Source organism: Trachemys scripta, chromosome 5 (assembly GCF_013100865.1).
Source record: "Trachemys scripta elegans isolate TJP31775 chromosome 5, CAS_Tse_1.0, whole genome shotgun sequence".
NCBI classification, from domain to species: domain Eukaryota; kingdom Metazoa; phylum Chordata; order Testudines; family Emydidae; genus Trachemys; species Trachemys scripta.
Window position 1 is genome coordinate 96,523,905 of NC_048302.1, and position 25,626 is coordinate 96,549,530.

General features: G+C 43.3%; 1 protein-coding gene across 1 annotated transcript in view; it reads left to right on the top strand.

The window, feature by feature from the left end:
* Window positions 1-770: 770 nt before the first annotated feature.
* Window positions 771-25,626, top strand: part of SMIM14 (small integral membrane protein 14) — a 75,540-nt gene continuing 50,684 nt past the window's right edge. The window contains exons 1-2 of the mRNA XM_034772038.1: window positions 771-991; window positions 24,891-25,001. Coding sequence (XP_034627929.1) covers window positions 24,927-25,001 — 75 coding nt within the window. The 5' untranslated portion in view covers window positions 771-991; window positions 24,891-24,926. The remainder of the gene's footprint in view (window positions 992-24,890; window positions 25,002-25,626) is intronic.

Consider the following 25,626-nt stretch of genomic DNA (forward strand, 5'->3'; position numbering starts at 1 on the left):
TAACCTCTGACAATAGGACAAGAAGCAATGGGCTTAAATTGCAGCAAGGGTGGTTTAGGTTGGACATTAGGAAAAACTTCCTAACTGTCAGAGTGGTTAAGCACTGGAATAAATTGCCTAGGGAGGTTGTGGAATCTCCATCATTGGGGATTTTTAAGAGCAGGTTGGACAAACACCTGTCAGGTATGGTCTAGATAATACTTAGTCCTGCCTTGAGTGCAGGGGACTGGACTAGATGACCTCTCGAGGTCCCTTCCAGTTCTATGATTCTATAAGACATAAACCCAGTATAATTGGACAGTTACATTTAAATTGGGATTATATATATTTGGCCCTTTGATAGGTCATATATAAAAATGTTACATGGTATGCCTGACACTGGGCAGGTAACATTCACAATCCAGGATTTCAGATTATTGGTGTAGGCAGTTTTTGGCCATGTAAATACAATTAGGTGCTGTGTGTCACCTTGTGGTGAATTAAACGATTGCGGTGGGGGGATTTCTTACCCCAGTGTCGTTTAGTGCCTCTCAGGAGATCCAGCTGTGTGTTTCAAATAAGACCTTCATAGCCCCACTCACCAGCTGTCTGTTTGTGCCCGTGGAAATCTCCCTGGTCTCATGATGGCCTGAGACACGAGCCCCTCACCAGTGAAGGATGCTGTGTCTGGCGCCGCTGCATCCTGGCTTTGCCTGCATGCTGGGGACACCCCCCCGTCTGCATGCAGTGGGCAGTGCCAGGCGCTCCGCACCGCCCAGTTAGACGTGAGAGCAAAGAGAGGGAGGCCGGGAAAGCTCTTCCCCCGTCTCTGAGCCGGCAGATCCGGGTCTCGTGGTTTAGACTGACGTGGTCAATCGAATCAAAACAGAAGGGGAAAGGTTCCGCAGGGCTGGATCCTGGAGCTGAGCCGCGGCTGCTTCTGCCTGTCGAGCAGCCGGAGCTAGAAGGCGGCGGCGGCAGCAACAGACACGGCACCAGACTCCACGGCTAGGTGAGTGTCTGCCTCCCCCTGCACCGTGTCTGCAGGTTTGAGCTGTTTCCACATTCACGGTAGGGTTTGGGGGTGATGCGGGGAGAGGGGCGCAGGGAGACTGCCCCTTCCAGCTGTGTTACTGTGCAGAGCCAGATTCTGTCAAAAAAGTTTCAGAGGAACCCCGCCCTTCAACCCTTATTTACCCTGAGATCTGAGAGACTGGAAAAGCCTTTCAGGGAAAGGGGTAAAAGCCCCAACGTTGGAGATGCTGAAAACTAGACTGGACAATAACAACACTGCACTTACAATAACAACGTTGCACTGACCCCAAGGCCAGGGGTTAGTTGGATCCGGTGAGGCTTTGTGAGCTCTCCTTTAAATTTGATCTGTGATTTAAAGCCTGTTGAAGTACAGAAAAATCTCTTGACTTCTCTTACACAGACATCTATAGATGTCAAGAAAAGATGCACTGCTAACTGTCTGAGAGATCTTGGGTTTTTTTGGGTGGGGGGGAACCCTAGTGAAACATCTCTACCCTTTATAGTTGGAAATGTAATTTAATTTAATGTTTTTACATGCAAAGTTGTTAATATCTCTCAGGCAGTGCATGACAGTCTGGGTTCAAATAATATTTTGTTAGCTAAATCAGTTTTGTATTCACTCTTTGGCAATGTAACTATTGAAATTTTGGGTGAATTTTTTTTTTAAAATAAGTTATTCGTGGACAGACAGGTAAACCACCGTATGTAGGTATGAGCTATTATGCTTTCTGAAAAAGCACACACTACTAAGTGGGAGAAATCAGACTATATTTTGCAAGCCATATTATTGGCAAAAAGATATAGTGTTATATTATCAACCAGTTTGTATAGGTGTTCGGAATCTTTGATTCTGCTCAGTGCTTATTCACAGTGCTATAGTGGCATGTGTTTATTATACTAAAGTAGGAACCTATTTCAGAACACACAGGTACCATATATGATTATTTGTATATTCATAACCATTATGAGGTCAAATTCATAGAGAGGTGCTGGCCTGAAACTCACCCAGTGACTTCAGTAGGAGTTCTGAGGGCTTAGTAGGTGCTCAGCACCTCTAGATTTGATCTGTGCCTCAGATTTTAAGTGCCCTCAGATTTTGGATATTTAATTTGAGTTACTGAAAACTAGCAGCCATTTTTTAAAATATTGGCTTTAATGCATGTTGTGATCACTGATGAAGGTCCCAGTCTTGCAAGGAGGAACAAGTACTGATGGGTTGTCCCCTTCTAAGAGCTTTTTGCCGTAATGGGGCCTTACTGACCTTGGTCATTTCTATAAACAGTGCTTCACAAAAGCAGATCTCATTTGAAAGACCTCAAAATAAAAAACAAACAAACTAATTTTGATTCCTTGTTACATACAGTTACAGGAAATAAATCCTAGATAATCCCATTGAATTCTCCATATTCTCCTGACCTGTTCAGATTCAAGAAATCTGCCTAAATTGATTGTCAGTAATAATAATAATTAAAGTTTGACCTTGTAGTATATTCATGACAATCTTAAGAATGTGGTCTGAATAGTGAAAGCAAATGACAACAGAGAGAGTGTATATATTCTAATGGTTAGAGGTGAGGGCAATGAGTTAAATCCTGATTGCCATTCCTTCCCTTGCCACTGCTGACTTGGGAAAGTCAGTTAATGGTTTTGGTTTTTATTTTATCCTTAGGCAATATATGGGAATAACAATTCTAGCCCACTTCAAAGTGGTGGTGTGTGGATCAATTGATATTTCTGAGGAGATTGAAGATTCTTGTATGAAAGGTGCTATAGAATTGCAAAGTAGTACATATTAGAATTATTGGTCTCCTTACGGATCAGATCAGCTTTGCTTAATTGCTAGTGCACTTCACAGATCCACTGGTCATTCTTTGGCCCTCTTATGAAGCATGAACAACAAAACCCTACCACAGATTTGAGATTGCAGTAGCAGCCACTGAGTGGCTGTAGTGTTTTTTTGTGGCCTAAGTGGCTAATTTCTCCTATTCTTGATTCCCATAGAATCATATTCATTATATTTATTTCTATCTAGTTTCTTATACTGCACTCATCACCATGGTTTTAGAGCACCCGTCCCAACTTTATCTCCTCTGAGTTCACAGCACACAGCCCAGTAATTTGGTCTATGTGCTGGGACCAGTATTGGATCCTGAATCTGAACAAAAATCAGCATGATAAGAATTACTGATGGCATACAGAGTTATTAAAGATGTTGTCAGCATAAATGGCATTTTGCAGTGCAGTTTAGGATTTATTCATCATTTTATAAATGGAGAGATAAGGTCTGTTTTTATAAGGCGGAGTTCTGACTTTGGAGAAAGTTAGCTTATTATTCACTTCTTGTTTGGTGGTTTCTCATTTCCTCCTTTCATATATTTAGACTTGAGAAGTACTGATGTGTGGGATTTATTTGCATAACAGACTTGTCATAAAAAAAAACCTGATAGTCATGCTTCAGAGTATATTGTAGCTGATATTTTAGGTACTAAATTACCTCCTTAAATGCCCAGTCTTGCTCCTGCTGAAGTCCATGGCAGCAGAATTGGTCACTAATTTTGTACATCGAGAGTCTCAGTAGGGCCTCAAACCAGAATAGAAGAAGTGGCATGAGCATATCTCTGAATGTGACTGAATTTGATGGAGGAAACTGGTATTTGTTTGGCAATACAAAATATCACAATCTTATTTCTGTGTTTTTACACTGATCTAATAGATTCATAGATTCTAGGACTGGAAGGGACCTCGAGAGGTCATCGAGTCCAGTCCCCTGCCCGCATGGCAGGACCAAATACCGTCTAGACCATCCCTGATAGACATTTATCTAACCTACTCTTAAATATCTCCAGAGATGGAGATTCCACAACCTCCCTAGGCAATTTATTCCAGTGTTTAACCACCCTGACAGTTAGGAACTTTTTCCTAATGTCCAACCTAGACCTCCCTTGCTGCAGTTTAAACCCATTGCTTCTGGTTCTATCCTTAGAGGCTAAGGTGAACAAGTTTTCTCCCTCCTCCTTATGACACCCTTTTAAATACCTGAAAACTGTTATCATGTCCCCTCTCAGTCTTCTCTTTTCCAAACTAAACAAACCCAATTCTTTCAGCCTTCCTTCATAGGTCATGTTCTCAAGACCTTTAATCATTCTTGTTGCTCTTCTCTGGACCCTTTCCAATTTCTCCACATCTTTTTAAAAATGCGGTGCCCAGAACTGGACACAATACTCCAGCTGAGGCCTAACCAGAGCAGAGTAGAGCGGAAGAATGACTTCTCGTGTCTTGCTCACAACACACCTGTTAATACATCCCAGAATCATGTTTTGCTTTTTTTGCAACAGCATCACACTGTTGACTCATATTTAGCTTGTGGTCCACTATAACCCCTAGATCCCTTTTTGCGGTACTCCTTCCTAGACAGTCTCTTCCCATTCTGTATGTGTGAAACTGATTTTTCCTTCCTAAGTGGAGCACTTTGCATTTGTCTTTGTTAAACTTCATCCTGTTTACCTCAGCCCATTTCTCCAATTTGTCCAGATCATTTTGAATTATGACCCTGTCCTCCAAAGCAGTTGCAATCCCTCCCAGTTTGGTATCATCCGCAAACTTAATAAGCGTACTTTCTATGCCAATATCTAAGTCGTTGATGAAGATATTGAACAGCGCCGGTCCCAAAACAGACCCCTGCGGTACCCCACTCGTTATGCCTTTCCAGCAGGATTGGGAACCATTAATAACAACTCTCTGAGTACGGTTATCCAGCCAGTTATGCACCCACCTTATAGTAGCCCCATCTAAATTGTATTTGCCTAGTTTATCGATAAGAATATCATGCGAGACGGTATCAAATGCCTTACTAAAGTCTAGGTATACCACATCCACAGCCTCACCCTTATCCACAAGGCTCGTTATCCTATCAAAGAAAGCTATCAGATTGGTTTGACATGATTTGTTCTTCACAAATCCATGCTGGCTGTTCCCTATCACCTTACCACCTTCCAAGTGTTTGCAGATGATTTCCTTAATTACTTGCTCCATTATCTTCCCTGGCACAGAAGTTAAACTAACTGGTCTGTAGTTTCCTGGGTTGTTTTTATTTCCCTTTTTATAGATGGGCACTATATTTGCCCTTTTCCAGTCTTCTGGAATCTCTCCCGTCTCCCATGATTTTCCAAATATAATAGCTAGAGGCTCAGATACCTCCTCTATTAGCTCCTTGAGTATTCTAGGATGCATTTCATCAGGGCCTGGTGACTTGCAGGCATCTAACTTTTCTAAGTGATTTTTAACTTGTTCTTTTTTTATTTTATCTGCTAAACCTACCCCCTTCCCATTAGCATTCACTATGTTAGGCATTCCTTCAGACTTCTCGGTGAAGACCGAAACGAAGAAGTCATTAAGCATCTCCGCCATTTCCAAGTTTCCTGTTACTGTTTCTCCCTCTTCACTAAGCAGTGGGCCTACCCTGTCTTTGGTCTTCCTCTTGCTTCTAATGTATTGATAAAAAGTCTTCTTGTTTCCCTTTATTCCCGTAGCTAGTTTGAGCTCATTTTGTGCCTTTGCCTTTCTAATCTTGCCCCTGCATTCCTGTGTTGTTTGCCTATATTCATCCTTTGTAATCTGTCCCAGTTTCCATTTTTTATATGACTCCTTTTTATTTTTTAGATCATGCAAGATCTCATGGTTAAGCCAAGGTGGTCTTTTGCCACATTTTCTATCTTTCCTAACCAGCGGAATAGCTTGCTTTTGGGCTCTTAATAGTGTCCCTTTGAAAAACTGCCAACTCTCCTCAGTTGTTTTTCCCCTCAGTCTTGATTCCCATGGGACCTTACCTATCAGCTCTCTGAGCTTACCAAAATCTGCCTTCCTGAAATCCATTGTCAGGCTGAGGCTGTACAAGCTCCTGTTAATAGTTCTTAACAGTAAATGCAAAAAATATTTTAACACACTATACATGGAGAAATGTATATCCTAAATATATCTTCAACCCACATTCTAGAGCAAATCAGAGCAAACTGAACATGATTTGCATACACTTAACTCTCAGATAAACCAAAGAATGCATTTCATTCAAACTTTGTAGTCTGCATATTCCATTTCTTAATATTTTCTTTATAAAGCTTTTTTTTGCTTTCACGGACTGTTCTTGCATTCTAGTTGTTAATATAGAACCCAATTTTGTAAGGTGCTGAATCCCTCTTCGGAGGTCCTGAGTGCTCTCAAATCTCAAGTCAAATAGCAGTTGAGAGTACTCAGTACCTTACAGGATCTGGCTCGTAGAGTCAGTTCCTCCACTTCCTTTTCAAGTAAGAATTGGATTAACTTCAGCAGCGTGGCTCCCTTCAACCTCTAATGTCTAGGTTCCCTTCATTGGCAGCTGCCTCATGAAATTTCCCTAGAAGGGGTTCCTCAGAATGTAAGGCAGGGATAGTCAATTAGTTTTTGCTAAAGTCCAGATTTCTTGGTCAAGGTAGAGTCAAGGTCCAGACTCCAGAGAAAATAATGACAATAACAAGTAAATAAAAAGATTTCGGAGTCCATTCAGAAGTATCTGGTGGTCTGGATTTGGCCCGCAGGCCGCCTATTGGCTACCCCTGATGTAAGGGATCCACACTCAGGAGCTTGTACAGCCTCAGCTTGTATTAACTCCTTAGTGACTTCTCCATGGGATTCGATAGAGGTAGAGGGCAGGTTTATGTTTCATGTCCTGGTCCTTCTATACCAGCATTTCTCAAATGCGGCCACCATGGCCACATGCGGCCATCAGAGGCTTTTCTTGTGGCCACAGCCACCTGGGTGGTGATTGGGGGTGGGGGGGCAAGAATTTACCCCTCCCCTGGGTCTGCAAGTACAGGTTGGTACCTGCCCCTGTCTGGAGCCACAAACGCCAGAGGAGCAGACAGCTGGTGTCAATTCTCCACCTTCACATGGGCAGTGGGGCTCAGGCTTCTGTCTTCAGCCCTGGGGCGGCAGGCGGCAAGCTTTGTCCATGTGGTGGCAGGCTCCGGCCACTGGGCTTCAGGCTCATCCTCCCCGCCCATCGCCTCTGGCCCCCGTTGCCTCCCCTGGCCCGTGACACATCCACCCCATCACCCCTGGCCCCCAATGCCTCCCTACCCAACTCCCAATCAAAGGTGTAATTTGTCCCCCGGCTTGCCAGGGCTGAGTAAGTCTGCTGTGAAAAGTGATATTGTATGTTAATATCACATTACTTTTCACAGAAACAGACTTACTAGCTAGCAAGTCTATTAAAAAACAAACAGAAACCAAAAAGCAAAAGGAACAACAACAACAAAAGACAAGAACATGCAGAACACCTTATTTATGTTTCTATTCTGTTTAGGTCCAGTAAAGAATAGAGACAACTGTACATTGTTGTTATTACTGAGTCTGCAAAAAAAACTAAATAAATGACAATGATTTGAACATGTATATGTGCATATTTATTTGTTTAACTAATTAAGTAAAAATGGTCATTCTGGCCACCAGTAAGAGTTAGTGACCGCACTTTGAGGCCACCAAAAAATTTGTTGCGTGAACCCCTGTCTATACCATACCCATTCATTCAGGATCCTTAGCAGTACAGAGGAGCCACCTGGGACAAAAGAGAGTGGTGCTCTGGAGGTGAATGATATTGCCTTTCATGTAAGTTAAGAGATCCTCACACAACTTCCCCTCCAAATGTTGTTCCTGAGGAAGACGATTAGGGTGTTATAAATTTGCATGGATGCTGCACAGACTTCAGTTAAAATAGCTACCTTATATTTTAAAGGTAATGAGACACATTCATATAACTCTGTTGATGTAAATGGAGTTACACCAGGGACGAACTTGGTACTGAGTCCAATCTTGATTCTGGGGCTGCAACAGATATACACTCATTAAAACTTCTGACTGTCTTGCATCAGAGTAAATGTGGTTTAATTCTTACTACAGCTAACACAATTGTCTGATCCAAAGCATTTAACATCTTAAAAGAGAAAAATCCATTCTAGAAAAGAATAAAGCAGCCGTTTAAAGATATAGGGCCAATTTCTCTCTTGATATAAGCGGGTTTAACTCCATTAATTTCCACTGACTACTCTCAACATCTGGTGACCTCTCTGGCACAAACTCAGTCTTTTTGGTGTAATCCACTAAGTCAATTTGTATATTTCTTATTGGTCTGTCATAAAAGCTTTATTTTTAGTAGGACAGTATTTTTAGAAAACTTGAAATATTTGATCTCTGCATTTCATATTTAGAAAGCCTAGTTAGAAAAAGAACAGTCCAGTCATATGAAGATGTGATATCTCTAAAGACAGCAGTTAGCTGTTTAAATAGTAAACAATAAATAAAACATGAATCTTGTACCTGCCAAACCTTGCTCACATGAATAGGCCTTACTTACCCAATGGAAGCCCATTATAATTGTTGGCGTTTGCTCAGCACCCTTAATAGTCAGGCAACTTATTTAGATGCCTAAATATGAAATTAGGCACCTGTTACACTAATAAAATAATACCAACAGGATCTTATAAGAGGGATGAGGCAAAATGCCAGGTTTATTGTAAATACAAAGAGCAAGAAATCAGGATATGCAATTCAATATTATTTCACTACCATTCCTTATTCATTCACACACACATTCATACAAGTTCTGCAGAGTTGTTATAGTTACCAGCCTAGAGGTTGCTTGTGGCAGAGTACTGGCCAGGTAGCCTGTACACGAGGGTGGAGCCAAGTCCTTGTCAGATGCGCATCCGATGCTCATGGAGGGTGGTTGCAGAACCAGACTCCAAGTCCCTTAGTTTTTGGTTCTGTTCTTATAGGATTTTGTCTTTATACAAAGTCTATGGGAATAGCTTCATCATGCTGATGTTTGTTTGAAGTGATTATCAATCAGCAGGTGGCACATCCCTGACGGCTGAGTGTTATCTTGTTCTTCGGAGTCTTCAGCCCTCCATGGGAGGGGAAGGCGTGGGGCACTTGGATGTATTCCAGCATGCCCTGCGGGGTCATCCGGTTATCTCCGTGCTACGTATTCTTCAGCCATTGGAGGTCACAGTTATAACTCTTAGGCTGGCACCTTTGATTTGCTAATTATTTATTTGCATCACACATATTCATCCTTTATCTTTAAATCACATCTTACACTTTTGTTTTACTACCTCCTCTTCCTTGACATCCTTATTTTACAATTCTATTTTCCAGATGTGACAGACTTTCATCAGTCTATTTAACCTTTTTAATACAATAGTAGAAAACAAGCAGGATAATAAACGAAGTGGGTAAGGGATTTCTGCAAGACAATTTCAGAGCACAGTTGTTTTTACAACAACTCTTATCACCTCCTCGGATGTGTAATTTTTCACATAGAGATACAGGGAGGATGGTTTTAATTAGCTTGTCCTTGGTGCTTGAGCTTCTATATTCCTTTCTGTTGGCTTGATTTGGTTTGGGGCCTAAAAGGGGATATATCTATACCTATGAAATTACAAATAAATATATATAGTTAGTTTTTTTATTTATATATATATTTATAATCTCAATATCTCAACACACCCATGTTCAAAAATTTGTCAAAGCTTTTATGATAGATCTATAGCAAGTATATACATGTTTTTATTCATGGACTACACCATAGTGACTTTGTTCGTGAGGTTGCTGGATGGTTGACCTTCAAGAGATAATGGCAATGGAACCAAATGCGGGCACAAGATAAGTCTCTCATTTCTGTACTGTGTAAAGACTAATGCAAAGCTGTGATGTGTATTTTCAAAGCAACTAACTCTGATCCTGTGCTAAAGCTATATTACAATGACTTATACTAGGTGATGCTATCCTTTTTTTTTTTTTTTTTTAACCTTTCATTAGTACTGATAATACTTTGCACTCATTGACAACTGCAATTCAGAATATGGCATCCATACTAGCCAGTTAGTCTGCTGAGTAGAGGGGCATCATTCTCTGATAAAAGCTGGGTTTTCTTTTAATTGAACATCAGTGAATAAATCAGGTGTCAAGAAATCCTATTGATTAGCACGGAATTCATGTGGTATACGTATTGATTAAAGATAAAGGGGTGGAAGAGTGAGGGGAATGAAACTGGACTGCCAGTCAGAAAGCAACTTGTTCATGACAATAAAGCAAAGTGAACCTTTTTAAAAACAAAAGCAAACATACTCTTATTGATAAACCAGTATTGGTTGGTTCATGTATACTAAGCATTTGACCAATCTCCTACTGAAGTCAATGAAAAGACTCCCATGGGCTCCCTTCAGGTTCAAAGGGGAAACATTTGCTCAGTGGCAAGTTACTAGAAATGTGTCATCTCTGGAGGAAAAAAAACAGATCAAAATATTCCAGAGAATTTCAGCATACTTGTGTACTTGTACAGGACTGGAGTGGGGCTAAGGATTCAGTGTGTGTTTGTACAGTTATTATGTATTTTATGTATTTTATTAACCTAGAGAATTGTTCAAGTATTGAACAAATCTCTTTCTATTAGCAGGCTATATAGCATATTGTTTAGGGCATTAGAACTACAGAATCTGGAGTTGCTGGTTCAAGACAACAGAAAAACTTTACTTTTTATTCATTTTAAAACTGTTTATTCAGTGGAGGAGTAAATAATGGCATTTGTATGGTTTTCTGTATTTTTCACTGCTTCTTTGAGCAAACTAGATATAACGTAAAAATTTCAAAATGCACTTAAGCTCCTTAGTGCCTAAATCTCCTTTAAAAATAGAACAGAGGCTCCTAAATCATATAGGCGCTTTTGAAAATTTTACCCATAGGCCATGTCTGCACTACAAAGTTTTGCAGACAAAAGTTATGTTGGCCTACTGCCACTGCAATTAGTATATCACTTGTGCACATGGATACTTTGGCTCCTGGCTTTAGCACAACTTGTATTCACAAGGAGTGCTTGTGTCAATGCACAGCGCAGTGCACCAGGGGTAGGTATCCCAGTTGCAACCCGCTACCGTTCAGCGTAATGTCTTTTGGATAGTTTTGGCAACACATGGTGAGACAGAAATGACACACGCAGTGATGACTGGGAGCAAGGGGGCTTCTACCCCGGGGGCTCCGGCAGCAGGGCTCGGGTGGCAATTTAAAGGGCCTGGGGCTCCGGCTGCTGCTACCACAACGGAGCCCTGGGCCCTTTAAATCTCCGCCTGAGCTCTGAGGGGAGCCCCTGGGGCTGCGTCGGCAATTTAAAGGGCCTGGGATCTGCTCATAGATGTCGAAGTTTCTACAGCTGGTTTGGAGCTCTGCCTACACAGCCTCTTATTCCCACAGGCCCAGGAGATCCAATATCTCCAGTCTGCTCAAGGCAAGAGCGCGTCTGGCAGAACATGGTCAGCTTTGCAGTTGCACAAAACAGCAGATAGAGGTGTGCTCACCAAATTGGATAACCAGGAATTTCCCAAATTTGCAGGAGTTCTAAAGGCAGGGCTTCTGGTCTGCATGACCCCAGGCAGTGGAGCTAATAATTGTGACCAGAGCAGACTACACAGCCGTATGAAAGCGCTGCTGGGGCAGCGCTTCAACATGTCTAGTGAAGACATACCCTTAGGCATTAAATTCCATGGGAGTTCTTGTCTAAATGATGACTGCAGAATTTGGCCCCACATTTGTTCTCTAAGCCAATCAGAACAGAATAGGTCAATAACTTTACAGTGAACAGCACCCTGTATTGCTTTTGCATCCATCAGGCAAAATGATTAAATCTCTTTTAGTCATTTGATATAATAGAAATAAATTCAGTGTCCTTAGAACTCTGTCACAGTCTCCTACTTTAGGAATAATTGTTGAAGTGAAGCTGAAACATTTATCTAACAGCAGGAGGATATTATCTTTGCACAATGTTCTAGTCAATTGACATCTTTCATTAATTAGCTTTTATATCAAGAGATATTTCTTACAGAAGAATTCATCTTTCTAACAGAAGGGTGACCAGCTGCTGACAGTTGGATTTTGCCAATAACTCTATATCAAATAATATAAAATGGGCTTTAAAATGTTTAGATTTCTTTCTGAACCATGACTGGATCTGGCTAATTTGCTCCTTTTCAGCTATTTTGACCACAAGAAATAAGCCACCTACATGTGAATAAGTAAATAAATTTTAAATATAAAAGTGGTTCTTATTTAGTTTCCTCTGTGAATTCAGTGCTAATGAAAGATGCCAAACTGTTAGCCTTGGAGACTGAAATATTCTCTCTCTCTCTCTCTCTCTCTCTCTCTCTCTCCACAGAATGGGGAATGCCAATAAGTATACCAATTGAAACAATGGTTTTGATATATAGACACTTGTCCTCTAGGGCAGGGGTGGGCAAACTTTTTGTCCCAAGGGCCACATCTAGGTGGGGAAATTGCATGCAGGCCATGAATGTAGGGCTGGGTCAGGGGTTGGGGTGCGGGAGGGAGTGCAGGGTGCAGGAGGGGTGCAGGGTGTATGAGGGGGCTCAGGGCAGGGGGTTGGGGTGCAGAAGGGGGTGCGGGGTATGTGAGGGGACTCAGCAGGGGGTTGGGTGCAGGAGAGGTGTGGCAGGGGGCTGGGATGCAGAAGGGGTGGGAGATGTACAATGGGGCTCAGGGCAGGGGGTTGGGGTTCAGGAGGAGGTGCAGAGTGTAGCTGGGGGCTCAGGGCAGGGAGTTGGGGTGCAGGTGTACAAGGGAGCTCAGGGCAGGGGGTTGGGGCGTAGGGGGGGTGCATCAGGAGGTTAGGGTGCAGGAGGAGTGTGGGGTGCAGCAGGGAGGTCAGGGCAGGGGTTCAGGGTGCAGAAGGGGGATCAGGACAGGGAGTTGGTGCAGGGTTCAGGAGGAGTTCGGGGTGCGGGCTCTGGCCCGGCGCCACTTACCTGGAGCAGCTCCCAGGTGGCAGTGGTGTGCACCGGGGCTAGGGCAGGCTCCTTGCCTGCCCTATCCCCGCGCCGTTCCTGGAAGCTGCCGGCACCACGACCCTGCGACCCCTGGGGAAGGGGGGGCAGAGGGCTCTGCGCTCTGCCCTCCCCTGCGGGTACCTCTCCGGAAGCTCCCATTGGCCGCGGTTCCCCGTTCCCAGCCAATGGGAGCTGCAGGGGGCGGTGCCTGGAGGCGGGGGCAGCGCATGGAGCCTTCTGCCCCCCACCCCCACGGGCCTCAGGGACGTGGTGCCAGCCACTTCCAGCAGCAGTGCGGGGCCTGCAGCGCCATGGGGGTGGCAATCCCATGGGCCAGATCCAAAGCCCTGATGGGCGGGATCCGGCCTGCAGGCTGTAGTTTGCCCACCCCTGCTCTAGGGGCTGAACTAAGACCTGGTCTACATACTAACTTGTACCAGTTTAGTTATACTGATTTAAAAACTCCTGTGGGGACACTCTCTTGTTTCAGTATGAGTGGCTTATTTAATTTTATTTTAAATCTGTTCCTACCAACTTACTCTAAACTGAAATAAGCCCTGCTCAAACCAAAATAGGTGTCCACAGAGTCTTTTGGCACTGCACTTAAATAACACCTTGAGTTAAACAGATGCAACTTGGCAGGTAGACAAGCTTTAAGACTGTCCCGCATCTTGTATAAGATGCCAGACAGCCAGCAAATGGAAGTGCTTTCAATTGCTACAATCTTGGGACCACATCCTGCTCCCATTGAAATCAATGTGAATTTTGCAGATACTGGAACGGGAGGAAGATTGTGACCCTCAGGAGGACATGAGCTGATCTACCATAGAAGTGGAAGATTCCATCTCATTACTTTTCTGAGGCAATCTTGTACCACCCCTTATTTTAAAGTCTATTTTGTAACCCTGAATTGCATTTCACACTCTTTGTGTCTTCTTGATTTTTTTTCCTCTCCTTCTGCTCGGGACTCTCCTCCCACTCTTTCTGACCTTGTCCACAGTGTGGACTTTCCGAAATTCTTCCATCATTTGCAGCTCCATTGCATTGGTGCAGTGCTGCTGTAGACTGGTTTCCTTCCATGTGCTGCTCAGAGCAGATGTAAATGACATTGTGGTAAAAATCCTAGTGGCCTGACACGATTCACCATTGCTAGAATAACTGGAGATGCACTGGTGCAAGAGAAACCATGGGAGAGCATCAGAAAATCCTCAGTGTAGTTACAGCTTCTGTGCTCAGAACTTCTTTCTCCACTTAGTATTCCCCCTCCTCAACCTGTCCTTGCTCTGGATCCCTTTCCTTAGCCAATGCATATCCCTGAAGTACCTCCAGTACTCCTTCATTGGCTGTATGAGCCCTTTTCTTTGTTTTTATTTCTGTTCTTATTCTTGTTCTTAAATGTTATCTAAAGTGAATTTGGTGCTTGTGAGAGGTGCCAGATGGACAATCCTGGAAAATGAAGTCCTAATTTACTTACAGATAAAGGGCTTCACAGACAGCAACAGTGCAAACTTCCTCTTCAGTGACCCCAGTCTAGCATGCCTCAAACCTGACTTAAGTAGTTTACTCCCCAGGCCTATAGTATCCTTGGCCTCTTTGATCAGTGTTTATGATGTGTGTGTTTTAAGTAGACTTTCCATAAAGAAATGACCGTCTCAGTTTAATTTGCATTGAAAAATTCAACTGGGATCTGCTTAATTATCCTGAGTAAAGTTTCAGTGCAAAAATAAACTCACCAACTCATCAAACTGCAGAAAGAGTTCCAGGGGACATGTGTAGCTGCTTTCAAGTACAGAAACGGCTTTTTCTTCTTGGAATAATGAAGAAAGGAGAGGGGAAGAATTATTTTAAACTTGTAAAAGTGTTGCTATGGCTGAGAATACCCACTGGGTCCTGTAGAAGCCACATAAATCCTTTCTGGGTTGTTGTTTTTTCAGTAGACAACTAAGTTAAGTGGCTAATTTGAATCTGGGAGGAGCAGCAGGAGAAAGCCCTAGCAGGAGCCACATTTGAGCCATGGCAGCACCCATGGCAGGAGCCACTTTTCACATTGAGCAGCAGTGCTGCTGCTCTTCCTTTGTAGCCCAGTCAGCCAGATTTTCTTTTGCCCTAAAAACTCAGCCAGGAGATCCTTAATGTCACCAGTTGAATTTCTAAATAAAGACTGAAACTGCACAGGTAATAGGCCATATGAGGAATGGCCATGAATAGTGCTCTGGAAACCTGTGGCTCTCTGTAGGGCACTAAGTCCTGGTTCATTGAAGGTCATTGGGAGTTCTATTACTTGCTTCAGTGGAACCAAGATCAAGTTGTAAGTGGGGAGAGATGCTGAGAGAGAAAATTGCTTTCCAATAGAAAGGGGGTTAAAAAAATACCGTGGGAAAAAATGCAATGTCTGAGCTTCATATAGTGCAGAGGAATATTTGCTTAAACAGTTTGCCCTAGAATATAAAGGGGAACAACTCATGAAAATATTTTAATTGGTTTTAGGTTCAAAACTTCTTTTTACAAAACCTAAATCTGGACCAAATTTAATCCAAGAATGTCTCTTTGTAAAGGACTTCGGCCCTTATAAAGACGTCAGGGCTGGTCTTGCCTGTTCTGGTGCTCGAACGATCTCCGCCAGCTCCTGAATAAGGAGGGCCATGCCATCTCCCCTTGGTTCCTGTGAGAAGACATGACTCTGCCCCTACATTCTGGATCAGTGGTGGGCAACCTGCAGCCACTGGGAGCTGTGGGGGGCTGTGCCTGCGGACGGTCAACGTCAGCAAAATGTCTCGCGTCCCGCAATCAGATTACCCTGATGGGCCGCATGTGGGCCTCGGGTTGCCCACCACTGTTCTGGATCATATTTCTAAAATGTATTGGGGATTATGATGTCTCTTGTGATATGTAGTATTGAACCCCTCTACTGCCTAGGGATGTGTATTCTCTAGCTCCATTCAGCTATGCTGCCTCTCCCCTCAGCACATTGTCTATTTATCTTTTCTTTCTACATTATTTATATCCACCTTCTTTTTGTGATACTTCACACCTACTCTCTTCTATCCTCTGATCCTCCTTTTGTTACCCTGCCCTCTCCCCTAGTCACACATTTTTAAAAAAAAGGTTAGTAAAAAACGGAGTATGTTCTCTCTGATACAGCTCTGCTCTTTTATGATTAATCTGTTGGTAGGAAATTTACAAGCTTTCTGATGCACCAGAGAATAGTGATTCAGAGGCCAGGATTCTCATTAAGGTTGTTGCAGGTGAAGACACCCTGTGGTGGTTTAACACCCTCATCTGATTTCTTTATTTAGGCTACATTTAAAAGAATAAAAGTGCTACATAGAAAGAGAGACACTTACAATAAATTCGTTTGTAATTTTTCTGACTATTAATTATGCTCTAGCTCAACCAGAAGTTATGTGCAGGAAACACTTGGTGCAATTCTGTGGCCTGGATTATGCAGGAGGACAGACTAGATGATCATCATGTTCTCTTCTGGCCTCAATTTTCATGAATTTACGTACATGTAGTACATTTCTGCACAGTTATGAGTGATGTTGTAAGAAGGGAGGGGAGAAGATGAAGACTTCCAAATATATTAGACTTAGGAAGCCATTCATCTTTCTGCTGATGTTTCCTAACTTTGTTTTGTCACATGCTTTTTCTAGAAAATATTTATATTCAGAGGTGGGCTTTACCCAAGACCCTCATCTTGCAGTAAAGTCTTAATGCTGAATTTATGTTATCACTTTAGTTTCTTTGGAAACAGCCAGGATGTTACCAAAACAGCATTATGACTTCACTGACATAACCTCGGTAGAATGACTTAATTGAACAGAAATGTAGTCCATGATTCAGCACATAAGCTTGTGCTCAATTTAAAATCCCTTTGATTTCTATGGGGTAGGCACACATTTAAGAAATTTCCTGAACTGGACACTTAACAGGTACCTGATGGGGTGCGTAGTGTAGAACTGATGAATGAAATTGTTTTTAATTGTTCACTTTATTAATGTAACTTCATAAGTAAAGTTTTATGAATAAAACAATATTCATTCATAAAACCGGTTACCCCAATAACTGGCTAATTAACAATTAAGATGCTTGTTAAGAGCCATAGCTGTTCAGTCAGCTGCCTTTGTAAATTTCGCTATCAATCCAATTCCTGCTTAAATCACATGGGCCTAGTCTTCACTTACCGGCTGGTCCGGAGGCACGCCATCGATGTTCTGGGATCGATTTATCGCGTCTGGTTAAGACGCGATAAATTGATCCCGGATCGATCCCGGAAGTGCTCACAATCGGCGCCGGTACTCCAGCTCGCCGAGAGGAGTACGCGGTGTCGACGGGGGGAGACTTCCGGCCGCGTCTGGACCGCGGTAAGTCCGGAGTAAGGTACTTCGAATTCAGCTACGTTATTAACGTAGCTGAATTTGCGTACCTTAGTCCGAAGTCCGGACTAAGTGTGGACCAGCCCTAAGACTTGCACTGTTTCAGTATTGTAACTTCTGTTCACCATTTATTACACTTGCCTACAGTGTAACTTCTGTTCACTGTTTGCCATCCATTATACTTGTCTATATTGTAACTTCTGTTCACTGTTTGCCATATTGTAATTCAAACCCCATTTTTAAAACGCTTACTCCATTTTGTAAGTGCTTGCTGCAACCTTCATACTTGCAAACCCTGCTGTAATCTTATTAGTTTAGTTTAGAGGTGTGAATGAGGTATGTATGGATGATGGAATCAACCTCCAGCCCCAGCCTGTCCTGATTAAATAGAGTTCAAACACCAAAGGCTGAAGATGCAGACAAGAGCCCTAACAAAGTAAGAAGAATCCACCCTAAAAAGAAAAGGTACAATAGAAGGAAGATCAAAGCCCGGTCCCAGGCTGAAAGTCATGTCTGCAATTGACGGGTGATCGATCACCAAACCCAGAGGCAGCGTGACACAGCAAGACCTATAGACTCTGGATTCAAACTAAAGCCTACAAAAAGGATGGGTGAGATGGAAAACTTTGGAGGAGGGTAACATTCTGCTGCCAACATGGAAGGGCATCGGTGCATGCCCAACAGAGACCCAGCTCGTCCTTGTGCCGGCTTTCCTGGCCAGTTAGCCGCCACAAGCTACGAACCCAAGCTGCAAACTCAAGCCACAGACTCAAGCAGGACTGGTAACTATGCAGCAGCTGCAGAACATCTGATGGGTGTGTGTGTGTGTGTGTATAGGTATTAGGTATAATGTGTGTGTGTGTGTGTGTGTATAAGGATTAAGATATTAGTTATTGGTCATAAATCAAATTATCATAATAAATGTGGCATCTTTATCTTGTCCCCTTTAATAAGATCCTGCTAGTTTTTATTGGTATAACAGTAGGAGAGAGGTTCAATCTATTTTTACTCTGGAAAGTGTGCACTTCATATGTAATTTTTTCCTTCTGTTAGTGGAATAGAAGTGACACACAGAATTTTTTAATGATTATGTCTTGTAAAGAGTATACTTCTTAAAGTAACTTCTTTTCCCAAGAGTGAAATAGTGGCTCCAATGAAGTTAATAGAAGTTTTTCCATTGACCTCAAAGGAACCAGTAATTCACTCTCATAGTTCAGTCTTGGTATTGGTACTGTGGTCATAGTCAGTCCCTCTATCTGGTAGTTTCTCCAGATTACAACTCAAGTTGCTGGATAGACCAACACATGTGCCACTTCCACAGTACAAGCTTAGTATGTTACTTTAGACAGTGGGAAGCAGGGCCGGCTTTAAGCCGATTCAGCCGATTCCCTGGAATGGGGCCCCGCGCCTACGAGGGCCCTGCAATGTCCAGGGCTGCCGGCGGAGTGGGGGGGGGGAAAAAGCCACATCCTGCTTCTCCCCCCTCCCTCCAGCACTTGCGCCACCATATAGCTAATCAGTGCAAGCCTGGGAGGGAGGGGTGAGGAGGAGGAATGCGGCATGCTTGGGGAAGACGCGGGGCCAGGGCGGGGATTTGGGGAGGGATCCAATGGGGCAGGGAGGGGGCGGAGTCGGGGCGGGGCCAGGGTGGAGTTGGAGCAGGGGGAGTGCGAGACAATTCGCGTCCCGGCGTGGGGCCCCGCACCTGCTAAAGCCGGCCCTGGTGGGAAGGGGATATATGGAAGCCATTTGGGTGAAGGGTCAGATTACTTGAAGTAAGGGAGATTTAGGACTTGTAAGATGCTGGGAAGGGAATGTTTTCAGGAAGGGTTGTGTGCCTAAAGGGAAGAGCTAGATGTGAAGACAGGTTGAGTGCAGGTGGGGAGGGGCCGGGCAAGACGTGCCCTGTTTATGGGGAGAAGGATTTTTCTGGACAATCACGGAGGAGTGGGGAACTTGGCTGATGCACTCGACTGGATTCCGAGCTCACCCCAGGACAGAAGTAAACTCTCTGAATGAGATGCTTCAGACTTGTAATGGCTTGTAATTTTTAGCCCGTTAGCACTTTTCAATAGTGCCAAAACAGCTATAACAAATTGTTTCCTTTGTATTTAAATAACTTCATTTGTACAGTGGTTTTTATTAAAGCTGATTTCAAAAGCAAAATTAATTAAATGATTTGTTATAGCATTTTGACAGGTGCTTTTAGATATTGTTGCTATCTGAAACCAAATAGCAAGGAGAGGATTAGGAGGACAGTCTCTTCAATCTTCTTACAAAATTCCACAGTAGCATCTGTGTGTAAAGACGAGACTCAGTGATCTAAGGTTAACACTAATGACAACAAATTTGGATAAACCGAAAAGGTTTAAAGTACTGTGGAAAAACTCCAGCATTCCTCCACTGAGTATAATGGTATGAGGGTCCATGGGTCTGGAGCCTAGGGTTGCAGGGTCCTGGGCAACTAAAATCTATGTCACCACTAAGGAACTAGATGTAGTAGCACCCAACAATTACTAGAGGGGTAGACATCACAGGAAGTATTGCCAGAAGAGGCCAGAGCTACAGGACTCTGCAGCCGCCTGATGCACACCAACTATTTAAACCAGGAAGTTACCCCAAAGAGCCAGCTGAGCAACAACACAGACTCTGGCTTGCTACTGCTATAGACATCGTCACTTGCTCTTTACTCCTGCCTTTGACTCCGGCCTAGGTACCCATCTCCTGCTCGGCTTGGTAACTAATCTCGACTCCTGCCCTTCAGCCCCAGCCCAATGGACACTACAGGTCCAGCTGTCTAAACCCCAGCCATTACCAGTGCGCTGTGTCTAGAGCTACATTCACCCAAAGAGCTTCTAGCAGGAAAGGAGCAGTACAATTGCAACACACATTGACAGGCAACAGAACAGTTTCCAGTGGTGGAAATATTAAACCAGTGTTATACACTGGCCTAGAGGATGTCAGATCATACCTCCCTGTAGTGGCAGGCCCTAGGAAAGAGAAGAGCCTGCTACTTACTCAAAGTTAATGGAGTTATTTTGGTAGCTCAGGGAGTCAAGGTTTGTGTTTTTGGTGCTGGAGGTGCAGAGTTTGAGCTGTTCTAATATCTGCACTGTCTGTCTAGGCACATATGCAACCACTGCGTATTCTAGCCGCAATGGGTGTTTCTTTGAAAACCTGAATTGTAAAAGATTTTTTTAAAATTGCATTTTCTTCCCAAGTAAATATGTAGAGCCCTGCAAATCCGCAGATATCCGCTTTATATCCTCTGATATCCACAGAGCATTTTTGTGGATTGTGGATCGGTTGCAGATAAAATTTTGTATCCACACAGGGCTCTATAAATATGTACATACTGACTTTTTACCATTCGCTCTAATCGCTGGAATTATGGAGCCACACCTGAGAGCTTCGAGCATATGGAGAATGTACAAAGCTTCCTGCTTGCTTTGGCACAGGAAGTTCACTCTTGTAACAAGCAAGATGATTTCTGTGAAATGGAAACAGTATATTTTGTCTCCCACTGCTCACCAGCTGCAAACTGTTTACTCAGGAGAGGTGTTGCTGAGCTGGAAAAGAATATATAGTCATTGCTGAAGCTGGGAAGTAATTTAAGGAAGAGAAGACTCCATAGGTAGAGAGAATCAGAGAATCAATCGATTTGTGTTCATAAAGATTGTTTTATTGATAGTGCGATATATCAAGTATAATACACAGCTGCAGGACGGTTATTGGGTGAGATAATGAAAGGGAAAACATCAATTCACAACAATTAATGTGATAGCTGAGAATGCTAATTGTTAAATCATAAAAAACTAGAAATATGCTCCAATATATTATTTCTTCCTGTAATTTCAGATAGTTGCTCAAGTCTGGCGATAATGGTGGTTTTTCACATCTGGCTAAAATAATTGAAGATCCACCTCCATTTTGCCCCGAGGACTATATAATAACCTCAGCTGTGTGACAGCAATACATTTCAATTTCAGTAGTAATTATTTTATGATTGTTTCTAATGTCCTGCCTAAACTGCAAAACTGTAGTGTTAAAGGATTGTGTTACATGGTATGTAACACAGTTTAATCCCATCTACACATGCAGTTGTGTATATCAAATGTTATAAGATGGCTGAGAGATAGTATGTTACAACAAGACCCTGCTATGAAATAACATTTGCTGTGTAGAAAGACCCTTAAACTATGCAATCACATTGTTCTGTTAAATGTTCTATACACTGCTAAGTCCTCTCTATCCTAGGGTTTGAAACAGTGTTATTATCTTTCTCGCAAGTATAATCCAATTTGAACTCTGTATTTGATGTCCCCACAGTTGCAAAAGAAAAAAGGTTGGTTTCGGTGCCCCTTTTTCTGTTTTCTGATAAATTACCTAAAAAAAATATTTTCATTCCTTTTTAAATAAGCTATTTTTTACCTTTAGAAATATCAGTCAAGTGTGTGTGATTTTTTTTTTCCCACTAATTCTGCTAGAGTACTTGTAGTATACAAATTGTAGATTTACTGTCATTAAAGTGCGGGGGGATGTGAGATCTTTAACAAACATACCTTTCTTCCAATTGCTTATCGGTGGTTTGAGTTAAACAGTGAGTAACAATAACAAGGAAAAACAAAAAGAATTTCAAACAGAATAAAAATAACTCTCCTGTCATTTAACTAGTTTCTATTTGCTTGATATCTCTGTCATAATTCTTCTAGGTTTTAAATTGTGCAAAGAGTCCTCTAGGAAAAACAAAAAAGACAAAGAACTGGATATCTAATGGTAGGAGAGGGAGGCATGCAGCTGGAAAAACCTTTTTGGAGAGGAAAAAAAATACAAGCCTTCTTTATACACCATAAGGAAGCAAAAAAGGGCACAACCCTTCTCCCTCTCATTCCTTAGCGTCTTTATAGATGATCTACCGTATTTACAAAAGGCAGAGTTGCTGTGACTCATAGTGGAGAGGGATATATGACAGAACTGGGTGTAGGGATGGGTAGGAACTGACATAAGATAAAGCCAATTCTGATTAGTGTGAGGTAAATGGAAAATACATTGTGCAATTCTGTAACAGGATTTTGATACCAAGTATGGCCAAAGAACACACATTGGAGCCAAGATATACTATTGGATTATATGCTCCCATGAGTCTAGCTGGTAGAGACTGCTGAGCAGATGTGCTTGATTCAGCACATCTTCTGGTTACCCTTATTACATGGCTTCCAACTTGCGGACTAACACTATTCATATGAGGCTGTGATGATGCCCTACTGCCAGAGGAAAGGTTGCAGCTGCTTTCTGCTTCTATAGCCTCCAAACTTGATTGTTTCACCTTAGGGGCCCTGCGCGGCCAGCACAAACCCAAGCTGAATCTAGCTATGCTAGTACCAGGTTAACAATGATGTTTTGACCACAAGTATTCTGCAGAACTGATCTGAAGATTCTTACATTGTGTTAGTAGAGAGAGAAAGCAATTCTGATTTGACTGCAGGAATGGAAACTTACGGGCAATCTGTCCCCCATTATTGCCATTAAACCACTGAGAAGACTATTGATAAATGATAAAAATACACTTGTAGAACCACTGGAGTGTATGGTGGAGACCTGGTTTTAACAAGTGAATAAACTAGAATGGATTCCCCACTGTTTCCTATTATAATTTCTTTGCACTCTGAATCAGTATCACTAGCTGAATTACCTTCTTTGATCTAAAATTAGTGTGTGAGGCGCTTTCTTAAAATAGCTCCAACTACATCCTTCTCCATCCTCCTTCTGCCTGTTTCCATTAGATGGCAAGGGTCATTGCGTCTCCCAATAGTAAATAAGTTACAGGGTCTTAATTTTTATTCCTTGCATATACTAGAATGTTGACCTAGGGGAGAATTTTATAAGTGTCTAATAAAGGGCTTAGGACTACAAGTCCCACTGATTTTCAAGGGGAATTGTGCTCCTAAATCTCTTAGGTGGTTTTTAAAATCTTCCCTCTAGAGCAGACGTGGGCAAACTAAGGCCCCACGGGCCACATCCTAGACCCCGGCCCCTCCCCCACCTCCCCTCTCCCCCGCAGCCATGCCGCCTCACGTGCCGCGCTCTGGCCCGCCGCTCCTGCTGGGCAGCGTGGGGAGTGCAGCTGGCTCTGGCCAGGTGTCGCAGCTGCGAGCTCCTGCTGCTGGTAACGGGACAGGGAGCAGGGGGTTCTGGGTGGCAGACAGGGAGGAGGGGGCGGTTGGATGGGGCGGAGGTTCTGGGGGTGGTGGTCAGGGGATTGGGAACAGGGAGGGTTGGGAGTGGGAGTCCTGGGGGGCCTGTCAGGGGATGTGGATAGGGGTCGGGAGGGCAGTCAGGGAATAGGGAGCGGGGGGGGGCAGCGGTTGGATAAGGGGGTGGGATCCCGGGGGGCAGTTAGGGGCGGGGGGTCCCAGGAGGGAATAGTCAGGGGATTAGGAGCAGAGGGTGGTTGGATAGGAGGTGGAAGTCCCAGGGGGGCTGTCAGGGGGCAGGGGTGTGGATAAGGGGCAGGGCAGTCAGGGGACAGGGAGCAGGGGGGTTGGATGGGTTGGCAGTTCTGAGGGGGGCAGTCAGGGGGCGGGAAGTGGGAGGGGGCAGGGACCAGGCTGTTCTGGGGAGGCACAGTCTTCCCTACCCGGCCCTCCATACAGTTGCACAACCCCGATGTGGCCCTCGGGCCAAAAAGTTTGCCCACCCCTGCTCTAGTGAATTCTTTCAGTGGTATGACAGTACTGAAATTTGTCCAGTTCTAACTTGAACCATATTGTTCTCAAACCTATTTTGGAACCCCTATGCATGGCATGACCCCTTTTGGAGCACCTATGTGTGGCATGACCTTTTTGGGATGCAATGTCTTGCTTGACAATCTTCTGAAACCAATCATAACCAAGGATTTACTTCTGACACTACTGAATTTAACAGGGAGAGCTTCTTTACTATACTTTAATATACTTTACTTTATACTTTAATGTAATTAACTACTTAACTACTACAGTGATGGGATAAGAACCTGGATGGAGATTAAAAGTATTCTGTTCTTGCTTTTCAGTTCATATGTGGAATAGACTTTTTTGTCTTAATCATCTACATAATTCTTTTTTTGCCCCATATTTCTGCCCCAGTCTCCTCCAGTAGGAGTTGTGGGAACTCAGCACATTTCAAATTTAAACCATTTATTCTTGCAAGGAACTCCCACTAATGTAGTGGAAGGAATGAGTATGGAACATTTAATAAATAGAAATTTTGCAGTTAACCAACTCACTGTGCAGCTCAGAGAGCGATTTTACCTTTGTAGTTTTGTCTGTGAAGGGATCTTTCATAATGGCCTGTGGGAAATCCAGATTGCACACAAAACTTAGTAAAAACATTTGGACCTCTGATTAAGGGTTTACCAGACAACACTTAAAAAAAACAAAAAAACCCACTACCTCCTACTCTACTTTTTGATTTGTTAAGTAATCAAACATGCCAGTTTTCTCTGTTCATCCTGCCAAAAGGAATATTATTGGATTACTATGTTTTGTTTTGTTTTTTCAGCTTGGACTAAATGAAGTGAAATTTGATGCATTAGCCTCTGTAAAATAAGGTCAATTGAAAAAGAGTTGATTGTCCTTTTTATTATTGTTCTTTCTAGGTGTTCACAGCCAAGTTTAGATTTCTCCGCATAATCATGGCAGAAGGTGGATTTGATCCCTGTGAATGCATTTGCTCGCATGAACATGCAATGAGAAGGCTGATCAATCTGGTGAGGCTAACATGAGGACGCTGCTTTTTTTTTTTTTTTCCCCAGTGCTGACTGTAGCAATTTTATAATCACAGTTAAATAGGCTGCTGCCGCCACATGTCATTCTAAATGCATACACAATAGAACATCTTCTGGATTTTTAGCATGGTTTTAATTTAAATGTTTACAAATCGCAGATGAAGATGATACCTTTCTGTTTAAGATATTTACCAGGGTTGCAGTTGAACAGCATATACTATAGCTTAGGGTTACCATACGTCCTCTTTTTCCCGGACATGTCCGGCTTTTCGGCAGTCAAACCCCCGTCCGGGGGGAATTGCCAAAAAGCGGAACATGTCCGGGAAAATGGCGGCTCTGTTTAAGAGCCGGGCTGCCTGAACGCTACCGGCTTCGGGCAGCCCCGTGCCTGGAGACCCTGCGCCGCCGGAGCCCGGGAGGGGAAGTGCCCGGCTGGGGGCGCAGGGTCTGGAGGCACGGGGCTGCCCGAAGCCGGTAGCGTTCAGGCAGCCCGGCTCTTAAACAGAGCCGCCATTTTCCCGGACATGTTCGGCTTTTTGGCAATTCCCCCCGGACGGGGGTTTGACTGCCGAAAAGCCGGACATGTCCGGGAAAAAGAGGACGTATG